Here is a 12,930-nt window from a genome sequence, read left to right as displayed (position 1 = left end):
GAGAAATCTCCATACTCACTGGAGGGTGACATGTGGATATGGTTCTCTAGTCTGGATCTCTGAAATTTCCCCAGATACTCTCACCAATTCTCACTGACAGTAAAAAGGTGTCTTATGTTTTACAAATGTATACAAGTTCTCTGTCTCTCTGGGCTTGTGGATAGCAAAAACAGTGTTATTAAAAAAAAATTCAAATAACATACAGGAGTTCACCACGATACTGTGTCATTAAATGGCAGGGGAATATTGTCTTTGCTTTGTGTCTGAACTGGAAGTTATATTGCCATCACATAATGCATTACTTTCTCATATGCACAAGTTGATATCTAAAAATCAAATCTATACATCTTTATATAATTATGGTCCAGAAATTCATTTTTAGAGCCATTATTGTTCATTGTGGTTAACAAAGCAAGCCTGTGGAAGGTGTGTGCATTTAGTGAGCAGGATTGAGTCTCTGATTTGCTTTAAATTGAAAGTAAACAGCTACTAGCAGAATGGAGTTTGAACACATCTGTGTTGATTAACTACTTGTTCTGACCTTTAGATTGTGGTTCTAAGCAAAGCCTTAAATAGGGCAACTGGGTTACACTCTCACCCTTGCATATACAAAACATCCTTCTTGTGTCCTTCAAAACTGAACACTCTCATACTTCAATTTACATCCTAATGAAGATTACATGGAAGTACCTGCAATCCCTGCCGTTACTCCCTGCAACTTTCATTCTGCATTTTGGTTTCCATGCTTCTGCTGGAAAAGATGTTAGACCCCAAGATGTATTGCAAAATGCCACGTCTGCAGAGTTAGCATTTCTGAAACCTGGTTTTGCTGTGGCCTCTGCTCAACTTAGAGAGGGCTTTGTTCCACCCAGCCCCTGCTTCAGTTCTCCCTCTTGGTTGTGGAGACACTTATCCTCCTCTTCAGTTAATGAGTTTCACCTAGTCTAGCCGTTTGTATTTTTATAAAAGATTTGTGAAGCACCAACTGCAAAAGAAGAAAAAGGCTCTTGCTTTGCATTAATCAGAAAGTGGAATTCTATAGTAAAAACATTTCTTTCAATGTTTCAGGAATCAAACCTTTTCCTAATGTCAGGATGTGCTCAGTAAGTCTCTGGGTGTAGAATGTTAAGCCCTCTGCAGCAATTACCTCAAGCTTGGGGTTTTTACTACTTAAGAGAACGCTGACTGGAAAAAGATATGGCTACAGTAAATATACTTTCAGAAAATGGTGAATGGAAAAAGATTGTTTGCTCCTGGTGACATTATTTTCAGTAGAGTTCATTTAATTTAAAGGACTCTTTGTTCTGGAAATAAGTTATCTAGGAAAAAAAAACTGTCACAGGTTTATTTTCCTGAAGGGCATCACTGGATGCCCATGGACCATAAAGCTATTGTTTTTGTAAGTGTTGATATGTAAAAATAAAAAAATTTGCAAACTGTGTATTTTTAAAACATGTTTTTAGGGGTAATATAGTCAAACTGATGAAAACAAAGCACTCAACTGCAGCACATCAGTAATAGCTTCACTGGCAAGATTAGCGCTGACTTCTGAAGTCAGTCTGCTAATAATACAGAAACTCATGCTGGGAAATTTTTCTGTATGTTTATCACACCATTTTTTAACTAATTTGTCTATTGAAATGCTCTAAAATTAAATCTCATCCTCCAAAAATGCACATTGGTGGTATGATAAGACAATCTCTTTGCTTCATAGTCCCTTCCCTTTTCTTGCAGTAAAAGGAATTAGAGTTTTTATTTTTAAAAGGAGGATTTACTTTATAAAGTACGTTTTGGAGAAAGTTCAAGCTTGATTCTATGTACTTTCCTATAAATTTACTTTGAATTTTCCAGAAAAATGTTCAAGCCATAAAAGGAAATCGAATGTTTCAGTCTCAAATTTGTTCTTCTAAAAACTCAAATGCAGGAGAGGTTTGGGGTCTCTAGTGACCTCTGTTTTGATTGTTTGAAAGTACGTTTTGCCCATTTTACTTAACTTCCATTAACTCTAGAAGTTTACACTTTTCAGTCAGCTTTAATTTCCTCCATTATGATTATTTTAATATTGAATAAATGAGCTGTGTTTGCCACACTCCACCAAAAGGAAAATGAAAAAGAAAATCCCTACACCACTTAAGAAAAAGAAATGACCCTTTAACTTTTAGAAAAAAAAGTACATTTTTTAAAGTTATATTTAAATATTCATTTGAAGTATTGGAAATATAAATTGGTATATTAAAGAGCAAATACATTTCTTTGTACAATAAAATTGGTACAACTCAAGTTCTAAATATTATGGAAAAGTATAATCTTAATTTTTTGTATATCTTGATTACAATTATTGACATGTTTTAAAATAAACTGATAGTAAGTAATAATGGCAATTTTACTTGTTTGTTTTAGTACTTTGTCGAGGAGTTCAAATTCAGGCAAAAATACTTTAAAGTGAATAAATATCATGTTTATAGAAGGAGATGGTATGTTTATCAGTTAATTTGGAAAGATCAGATTCTATATAAAAATTATTTTACAACGCTTTTTATGATGAGCTTCATCTTGGGAGTTGGGTTGTGGTCCTCTAGAAAAAAAATACAGTTACTTGGTTGTCTAATAATGAACATGATATTTTAAAATCAGCATTTAATGTAAAAACAGTAACGATCCATATAATTAGTATTTCGATTCTTTTTATTCCATTGCTCTATTTTACCCAAATGGCAGTAATTCCTCGGCAATCATGTTGCTGTGTATATGATCCACTCTGGGCTACAATTCAATTTACTTTCAATCAAGCATTAACGAAATTGCACTTAGGGGAGGGGCTTTGCAAATTAATCTCCCAAAATAAATTCCACTTCAAGGATTCATCGTGAAAGCTGGTTGATTTATAGAGATACAAACACCAACAAAAGTTTCCAACTCCTAAAACTCTGAGAGCTTTGGTTAGGAACGTGGTGAATGTGGATCCCGTCAGTTCTTCACATAACTTAGGAACTTCGGAAAGAAGGGAAATCACCACCTCCAAGTGTGGTGTCACATTATTTGGTCCTGGGCTGTAGCCTTCTCCCACCCCCAGCCAAGAGGTTCAAAGCAGTCTAACCCTCTCCGCGACTCTTTCGTCCTGATCTCCATGCACTAAAGGCTCAGCTTCTGTCCATTTTCCCCTATTCGTTCTTGCAGTTTCTTGGCAGATCCTGCCAGTCGCAGGCAGACCCCCGGGGCTCATCACCACGTCCTGCCATAGAGCAGGTTGGCGCCGAGGACGCCTCCGCCGTAGTCCCCCGTAGCCGCGTCCAGAGCCGCTAAGCCACCCCCGGGACCGTGCAGCGCGGGTGGACTGGGCGACAGCTCCTCCAGCTCCGGGCCGGGCGTCGGGGCCTGCGGCTGCTGGCCTCCCTGGGCAGGCGTCGGGGTGCCCGCGCCATTCTGGCACGGCTTGCCGTCCTTCACTAGTACGGGTACGGCCACGCGGCGCGGCGACGGTGGCGGCGGAGGCGGCGGGGGGCCCAGGCCGCCCTCCTGTTGCAGCTGCTGCGCCGCCTTGTCTTTGGCCTGTCGCTTCATCTTGTAGCGATGGTTCTGGAACCAGATCTTGACCTGCGTGGGCGTCAGGTGGATCATGCTGGCCAGGTGCTCGCGCTCGGGCGCCGACAGGTACTTCTGCTGTTTGAAGCGCCGCTCCAGCTCGTAGACCTGCGCTTGCGAGAAGAGCACTCGGCGCTTCCTTCGCGGCGCGGCCGCGTGCAGTGGTGCGAGCGACTTGGCGGCGTCCGCGATGCCGGTCAGCGAACCCATGCCGGCTACGTTCACGCCCGCCGACGGCCCCATGAACCTGGAGACTGGGGAGGGGGCCCAAGAAGGACGGCCGGTGAGCCCCAGGCCCGCGGGCACCGCTCCCGCCGTCGCCCCCCTCGCTTTGCCGGACGGCACGGGTCCCTCGACCGGCTCGCAGGTCCCCATGAGCGCCGCGGCTCGCGCCCCGCACCCTCCGCGCGCCCAGTGGCCCGGCCAGCCCCGCGTGCCCCGGGGGGCTCCCAGGAACCCCCGCGCGCCCCAGGCCGCCCCGCGCGTCTCCGGCCGTGACCCAGAACCCCTCACGAGCCCTAGGCCGCGTCCCAGGACCCCCCGCGCGCCGGCCCTCGGGCGCCGCTGACTGGAACGGCAGCACCCAGGCGCCCCAGCTGTGGCGGGAAAAGCCCGCGCCGCCCGCTCGCCCTCAGTCCCGCGCTTCTGGCCCCGCTCACTTGACGAGTAGCGCGGGTCCGTGTTGGCGCCGTACCAGCCGGTGGCCGCGGCTGCCGCGCCGCCCCGCATGCCGTCCGTGTAGGCGGGCAGCTCACCCATGTTGCCCAGGCCGCCGTTGCAGTAGCTGCCCATGGCGCTGTGCGGGAACTGCGAGACGCCCGGCGGCATGTGATAAGTAGCGGCTGCCGCCGCCGCCGCCGCCGCTGCCGCGGCCGCTGCCGCCGCGTTGTGTCCCGCCATGGCGTGGGCCGGCTGCATGCCCGCCACGGCCGCAGCCTGCGAGGAGGGTCCGGGCGGCTGCGCGCGGTAGGCGGCGGCCCCCAGGGGCGTCCCCAGACCGGGAGGCGCGCCGTCCATGACGCCGCCGAACTTCTTATAGGTCTCCTCGATGGGACTCAGGATGTCGGACACGGAGAAGGGCGTCGTGTGCTTGGGGCTCAACGACATGGCTCGGCGGACGGCCAGGTAGGGGGGCCCGGGGCGAGCGCGGGCGGGCGGGACGCGGCGGCAGCTCGTCGCCGCCACCTCGGCCCGGCGGCAGCGCCAGTGGTGAGCTGTCCGCGGCGCGGCGAGCCCCCGAGCTGCGGAATCTCGGGTTTATTTTAGTCCAGCGCCAGGTTTACGACAGACTCGGGGGGCGGAGCAACATCCCCAACGAGCAAACAATGGTCATTGACATCTTTTTCTCTCACCCCCCTTCCCCATAACGGAGGCAAAAAAGGTAAAGGGCCAGCTGGATGTTTCTTGAAAAGATCACTCCCCTTTGCGATCTTCATCCTTCGCACTTCTGCCTGGGTTACCTTCGCCCTCGAGAAATAGAAACTCCGAGGCCAGTGAAAGACGCCACTCTTGTTTCATTCAGACTGGGAGTTTTCCTAAAGTGACTTTGTAACAAACTTCAGTACAACGTCGAGGGTGAGGGGAGGGGGACGACCAGCTGTAAAGTTTGGGGGGGGGGATGGTTTGTAGGGCTCACCTCCTTTCCAGCTACTAGCCCCTCACTGGCTCCATCATCTAAAGTGTTAAAAAAAAGGGCTATTGGGTCCCACCATAAGAGCCCATAAAGAGAAGAGGTACAATGACGGTCCTCTGCCATTGTAGGGCTCCCTAATTTATGCATCGTTAGATCCTTTAAAGCATCATTTTGTAGGCAACCTAACGGACACTTCCAAATTAGCTCAAAGTATCCAAATCCAAAGAAGAGGGACAACACACAGAGAGATACTGGCTAACAGAGATGCTGGCTTGTAAGTATGCTGTTCCTACTCTCCGGATGGAAACTGAACAAGAGAAAGTGTATTTGCTAAAAATGTTTCATATTTAATTTGCACCTCCATTGCCGCTGCCTTTCCTTTGTTCACATCCCCAGAATCTGATTTAGGATTTCTTCATCTGTCTCTACCCTGAGAGGGAGAGAAAGAGGGAGGGAAGAGGAGAGAGAGAGAGAGAGAGAGAGAGAGAGAGAGAGAGAGAGAGAGAGAGAGAGAGATTTTACTTGTTTGTAATGGATCTTTTTGGTGGTGGTGGGAAAAATAACCTGTTTAAGAAATATGAAAATAGAGAAGGATGCAGAAAGCAGGTGAAAATGGCAGCTCCTCTTGAAATATGCAAACGTGTAAGCTGGTTTTCAAAAATTGTCATCTGTTGGTTTACAAATGTTCTTAAATGACAAAGAACTTACACCTTAGAAACTTACACCAAATGCTGAACAAGACAAAAGACAAAGAAGTGTGCAGGCATGGGTAAAATTTGAAAACATAAAGATGAGAAGGAAACAAAGACAATTTTTAAAGTTTTTTTGGAAGCTGGAGTAGAAGAAAGAAGCCTGCTTCTTAAGCAAGATTTTATTGTGTCTAATAACAAAAGGATAACTCCCAAAGTTTAACCTGGCGACACATGTCTGTGTTTTGACGATCTGAACAGTTCAGCATTATCTTTTTCTTGGTTTCAGTCCTGTGGGTTGAATGTTCTTGGTGATTTTGTCTAATTATTTTAAATCAACAATTGTGTTCATTTCAGTACACTTTTGCCAAGAATCTGCCCTTAGTAGGGAGAAAAAGACCATATGATCACTCATGGAAAGAAAGTACCAACCAGAGGGGTGGTTAGTATTTTGAAACACTTACTGTGGTACAAAATGCCAGGCTCTACCAGCTGTTTACAGTCATCAGTTATTGTCTTAACAAGATTGGTGTTGCTACAGTCTGGCATGATGCTACCTTTACAGGTCTTTCCTGAACTTGAGACACTTGAGCTTGCACTGGAACTGCTTCCTTGTATTTCTAAAACTAATGATATACAAAGAAGTCAGGGAGAACGAGGGAGGGAAGGGAGAAGGGAGAGAGAGAGAGGGAGACAGAGAGAGAGAGAGAGAGAGAGAGAGAGAGAGAGAGAGAGAGAGAGAGATCTCAAATGCTGGGAAACTTTTACAATGTGGGTTTTAAACTTTGTTTTACTTTAAATTGTATTGCTTACTACTTACTAGATTAAAGCAACAGAAAGTAATCTTAAACTTTAATCAACAATGAGATAAGTAAATATAGTTGTCATAATATTTGAATATGAAAGTCTTAAGGAAACCATTATGGTTTTCAAGTTTAGACACATTTAATAAATAAAAAAATTACTGTAACTTCATGTTGATGAGTTGTCCAAGCTGGAAAAAGTGCTTATAGTTTTTTCAGATAAATGTTACTTACTCTGTTTTCAAATTACAGATTTTATCTCATGATGTTTTATTTGTAGAACTTCAGTATGGCGATTTTATAGGTAGCTGTACTATATTTTGCTGCTTAGTTTATCCGAGCACTCACATGTGGAAGTTTCTCATCTTTAAAAAAATAAAAATAAAACAAAGCAGAGTCTCTGCCAAAATTCACTTTTTGACTGCTTAGGAGCATCATAAGCCAAGTAGAATTCCTTTTCTGGACATGAATAGTTCTGAAAGAAAAAAATATTTTAAAATTTTCAACATTTTCTTGAATCAGTTATTTGTGTCTTACCCTGGATATTTAAAACATTTAAAATGTAAGTGCTATTTGTGTGTGCAGATGAGTTCGATAATAGAATCTGGAGAATGTATACATGTATATTTAAAGACAAAATATTTTGGTATTCTATTGAAGATTTCCACCAAACTCGTTTCATCCAATTATTTTCTGCCCAAATTGTGAATGGAAATTTATAGTTAGTTGATTGTTAAATATTATCGACACAAAAATTGTTACAGAAAATGTCTTCCTCAGGAATGTTTTCTTGTTGTTCCCTGACCTCATGTTAGCACTCATGGGAAAGAAAGTAAAAAAAGGAAGGAAGGAAAAAAGAAAGGAAGGAAGGAAAACAGACAAATATTCTCAAAGGGAATACAGTAGTGAAAAGAGATTATTCCCACTCCCCAGCCCCCCTTTTGCTCTCTGGTTACATTTCCCATTTCCTCTCCTCACAGCACTTGACATTGTTATTCTGCTGCTGGGACTGGCTTCACATCTTGAAGTACAACACTGCTTTACACATCAGGGAGAGTATGTATTTAGTTTTTGGTACCTTGATTATTTTCCAGAGATCAGATTTTTGTAGTTTCATACATCACACAACACCGAACACTTAAGATAGCCTATAAAAATAAAGAACAAGTTGAAAGACAAAAAGATCCAGTAGGTTCTCCTGGCCTTTTTTTTTAAAAACAAAACAAAACAATAACAAATAACAAAAACTGACTTTTATTGATCTTTGACATGTTTGTTAACATTAGAATCAAAAACCTTGGCAAAAATTTAAAAAGTAAAAAAAAAAAATTCAGAAGAAAGAGCCTTCCCTGCAATTGGGATTTACTGATGTCATGAAGCTCAGCTAGAGGGGCCTGGGGAAGAGGGAGAAACCTTGTGACAGACCCCCTTTGAAGTAGAGTTCCAGCCAGAAAAACGAAGAGGGAGATTTTGTCTTCCTATGGTGGCACATAGATTGTCAATTGCTCCTGGCTTTCTACATCAAGTTGAGCCATTCTTGAAAATACTACTCTCTACTGACTAATCAAGAACATAAGTGCTATTTTAGAAATGAGGCATTTGCTGCACTTGTGGCTAGTTTGAAATAGTTGTAAACTAATTTGGTTAGTAAAATTCTCATGTTGAAGAAGTAGCTGTAATACTACAATTATGAACTTTTTACTTGGAATGGAATTAATAATCATGTCAACATGGAGGCAGAATGTAGTATACATAATAAATAAATAAATCTAAAAAAAGAATCTTGTCAATAGCACAAGTTTTGTGTAGCAAAGGTATAAGCAAAATGCTAAGGAGACAAAATGAAATTTATTTTAATTTTTTGCTAATTTTATCAATTTCTGGAATCTAGTTCCCATTTTTGTTTTTACTCTTCTAAATGATTTTGGTTTTAATTGATTATTTAAATTATTTCACATTTCTTTTGCTAATTTTACTCCTATATTTATGACCTCCTCTGTTACACAACATTCCTTTCATATTTTCTTTAAAAAATATAAAATCCTTGTAATTTAATACTGGCAAAAAGACTTGACTGAACATTTTCTATGATTCATATCTTCTTAGATTGAAAATTGTTTTCTGCTTTCTTACTAATGGTAAGTCTAACCAAAGAGTTTGTTTTAAATTAGTACAATTATTAATAGTATAGCTATTAGTACAACGTTAGAACAAATGGTAAATATCAGAAATATTATTTTTGGCTAAATCATAATAGTAAATTTCAAATATGATTCCCCAAAGCAAAAAAAAAAAACAAATAAAAAACAAAAACCCTAAGACAAACAAGTAATATAAAAACAGCTCAAACTGGACAATGTACTTCTCCTATAGGAAAAGTGTAATCTTAGTTTTTAACACACAGGAGAAAATAACATGGTATATATGGCAAGAAGTAAAAATACATCTACTATATTAAAATTCTCTTACCTTAAAAATATAAACTTAAACTAGATATTTACATTTTCTGTAGTTTTAAAAATAATGATTTAAAGTTTTGTATGCTATAGGAAAACTGACAATACTGAAATATAATTTTCGTTTCTGAATAACAAGTTTACTTGTATAGCTTGCTACCACAGAAACTTTAAAACTTTATTTCCATTTAGTTGTTTTTTTCACGTGTTATAGAATGTCATTAAATGCCCATTATAGAGAAAAAGAATGCTTTGAATTTTAAGAAAAAAATTATTTTAGTTTTTTTTTTTTTGCAGAGAGCAAATTTTAAATGTTCTGTCTTTGTACATTCTTAATAAGAATGACTTACACACAGCTTTTTAATAATATACATCTTCATAACTTTTTCATATACAGTAAATTTCCCCAGTCTAGTAGTCAAGTGATTTTATCGCAAATTATATTAACATGGTATCACCTTAGCTTTACAGATGAGCTTGCAGTGCTCAGAGGTGTCCTTTTCACATCTGTCCTGGGTAGCTGGGATATTTGTTGCCATCACTTACTTGAGGGAGAACTCCAAGTTTTGATGTTTGGTGACTTGATTATTAGATTATTATATTGTTATTAAAGCTTATGTACATTTTGAAAGGAATAACTAGAGCAATATTACAATTAGAGAACAATTTCTTTAATTTTTTTCTTTTTTCTGTGTATTGCTAATTTTGAGATGTTAGCTAGCAGCTGTTTATGATTATCGGTCTGAATTTTAGGTTGAGAATTGCACATAAAAGGAAGCAAAAAGCTAGTATTTACTTCATAAAACTGTCTGGGCAAATTTCAAGCAATTTAATTATTAGCTTAATAGTTTGCATTTTAAAAGCCTGATACAAAATAGTTTAATTACTCTATTCATTGTGAGTACCATCAGGAAAACCTGATTGATCAAGTTGTCTCATGTGATCTCAAAAATAAATAAAATCAAGTTGAATACAGTGACACATTTGTAATCTCTAGTCTCTTGAGACAGGAGAATTGTGAGTTCAAGGCTAGCCTGTGTGTCATAGTGAGTGTGAAGCCAACTTGGTCTACAAGAGGAGACCCTGTCAATAAACAAACAAACAAATAAACAGCAGTGAAATTTTTAGTGCTGTTTTAGTTCTGCAGTGCTGAGCATCAATCCCAAGGCCAAGTGCTGTAAACTACATCCTCAATAAAAAGTCAGTGTCAAACCACAACACATTTGTCAAGTGTACTTGGAAATTATTGCCCTAAAATACTTAGCTTGTGAAGTGAACTAAGAATGGGATCTGACCCTTTAACGAATCTAATGTTATCTTAAGATTTTAAAAAATGAAATACTAGATATGAAATATGACCTATAGGAAATTATATAGCAATAATATGGGAAAGGTGATTAAAACCATTTTTTCTTGTTTGCTTTTTTCTTTTGAAAATATAAGAAATTCACAAAACACAAAAGTATCACAACGTATAGGGAATTGTAATTCAATCTAAAACATAACTCCATAGAAATAAGAATTGCTTGAGAAATTCTGTACTAGTTTAAATGAAAGCAATTTATTGTTGGTGTGCAGTATGTTGTTAAGAATGTATAATAATCTAAAATAAAGGCAAAGTGGCAAATTACCTTTTCCTTTATGAAAAGCATATATATGTAGAATCACTTTTAAACACAACACTAATTCAATAATGAAAATGGTGCGTCTCAATGGGTAAAGACAAATTATGTAGTAAGGATAAAATTTTTAACAATTGAATTGATACTTTCATAAAGTTAACTTTTAGATAATATAAACAAGCATTGAGGGCTGAAGAGATGGCTCACAGGTTAAGAGCACTGGCTTCTCTTCCAGAGGTCCTGAGTTCAATTCCCAGCACCCACATGGTGGCTTCCGAACATCTGTAGTGGGATCTGACACCCTATCCTGGCATAAAGTCAATAGAGCACTCATGCACATAAAATAAATAAACAAGCATTAAAGGACAAGTGATGTGCATGTGTGTGCGAGCGCGCATGTGTGCATGTACATGTGCCCTAGGATTTGAATAATAAAATTATTTATGAGGCAGTTTAAGAATGAGAGTTTATGTTTTATATGCTTATCACTGTAGACATGTTAAGATGTATGCTAAATGGTCTGAAGTTTTGTCTTTATAATCTGATAGGTATATGTTCTAGAGTGGATTCTCTTAAATGCAATATTTCATTAGAATAATCAGTGATAGTGCATATATGATTGAGCTGCTGTTGGCAGACTGCCTTGACATAGCTTTTACCAACAATTTGCAGAGATTAAAAGGGTAGTGGAAATGGTGATTTAGAAATTGCTTTCTAAAGACACTGGAGGACAGAAGGGAAACCTGGGGCTTCCAGTGCCCTCTGAAATCCTCTTCGCATAAAACCAGGTTTAGCAGAGACAAGTGTCATATTAAGTGCCCTTTCATGAAAAAAAAATGTGTCAAAAACATTTTATTTGAGCATGGTTCTTTAATGAACAAATTAGGGTATCTATTCTATACCCAAACCAAAAAAGAAATGGAGAATGTTGTGTATATTCAATGTATTCTCTGTGATTGAATTTATTTTCATAGATAATAAATTAACATGGGAAGCAGTCATGAAACGTCAAACACTTTTCATGACCACGAAAATCTAATCACAAAGGCATGCATGGTGACACACACCTTTAATCCCAGCATAAAGGGGATGATTAAAGGAAGATGGTGGGTTTGGAGTCAGCCTACGCTTCATAGTGAGACCTTATCTTTAAAAAAAAAAAAAGGAGAGCTAACCCATAAACTGTACTTATCTTTATTCAGATTGCATCATTTGTTTGTGTTCAGGCCAGTTGCATCTCTCACATAAATATTTCGACTCCCAGGAGGAATTGTATGAGGCAAAAAACGCAGTTTATTTTTTCTCTGATTGTAAAATTAAAAGGCATTCTGACTATAACTGACAAATAAGAACTTTATTAAAAGAATAGAAAGGAGAAACATCTAACTATACAGACTATATATATGAAGCTTTGTAAGTATGTCAGCTTCTTGGAACATGTCCTACTTGGTAGGTGAAAATAGGTTAAAATTTGAAAAGTCATTAACATTTATTAATGTTTTGTAACATACTCAGTGCTGTCATGAGTCTTATGTGCTTATCTTATTTAACTGATACATAGAACTTAAAAGTGTGACTGACCCAAACATAATAATAATTTTGGCTTATAATTAAATATTTTCATTAGGAGAGAAAAGGAGATCTCAGAAAACTATACATCACTTTCTTGTAACTCTGCAAGGGTGATGGGTCAGGATTTATGCTATCTTTGAGTGTCAGTTGTGATAGACATTTTTATATTGCCTGATGACTTTGATACTACTCAGACAAAGTTTACAAAGTAAATATTCATCTGAATATTTGTATCATATAGATATGTATGGATTCATATGCACATGTATGCATGTTTATATTATAAGCAGAATAGAAAGTCTGAAAGTTTCAAGTGCCTGTAAATGGTTAATTGATGAAAGTTATTTTTTTTCTTGCAGATCCTACAATAATACAATAATTTTCTTAGAAAACTTAACAGTATGATTTCTCATGTTATAGTGAATTGCTAATTTACAGACCACTGTTATTGATCATTAATATCAGCTTATTAAGATTGTAAGTAGCAAAGAGAAGCTTGTTGCAAATCAGTTCAAGTAGTAAGTATATATACCAGTGCTCTTTCATAGAAATATAAGGCAATATGTAATTAAA

The 12,930-nt window shown here is 39.3% G+C and overlaps 1 protein-coding gene across 1 annotated transcript; it reads right to left on the bottom strand.

Moving 5' to 3' along the window:
- Nucleotides 1-3,222: 3,222 nt before the first annotated feature.
- Nkx2-4 (NK2 homeobox 4) lies at nucleotides 3,223-4,701 on the bottom strand. The gene is made up of 2 exons (XM_085696247.2): nucleotides 4,242-4,701; nucleotides 3,223-3,836 (listed from the first exon to the last, which is right to left on the bottom strand). Exons 1-2 carry the CDS (start codon nucleotides 4,687-4,689, stop codon nucleotides 3,223-3,225), a joined length of 1,062 nt encoding a protein of 353 aa, XP_085552373.1. The 5' UTR covers nucleotides 4,690-4,701.
- Between the last annotated feature and the right edge of the window lie 8,229 nt (nucleotides 4,702-12,930).

The sequence above is a fragment of the Myodes glareolus genome, chromosome 10, assembly GCF_982192425.1.
Source record: "Myodes glareolus chromosome 10, mMyoGla1.1, whole genome shotgun sequence".
Lineage (NCBI taxonomy): Eukaryota > Metazoa > Chordata > Mammalia > Rodentia > Cricetidae > Myodes > Myodes glareolus.
This window is presented reverse-complemented; position numbering and strand designations above follow the sequence as displayed.

Coding starts and splice junctions, on each gene's coding strand:
- Nkx2-4 (XM_085696247.2), bottom strand. CDS start 4,689: ATGTCGTTGAGCCCCAAGCACACGACGCCCTTCTCCGTGTCCGACATC. Junction 3,837..4,241: donor GGACCCGCGCTACTCGTCAA/GTGAGCGGGGCC, acceptor CCCCCTCCCCAG/TCTCCAGGTTCATGGGGCCG.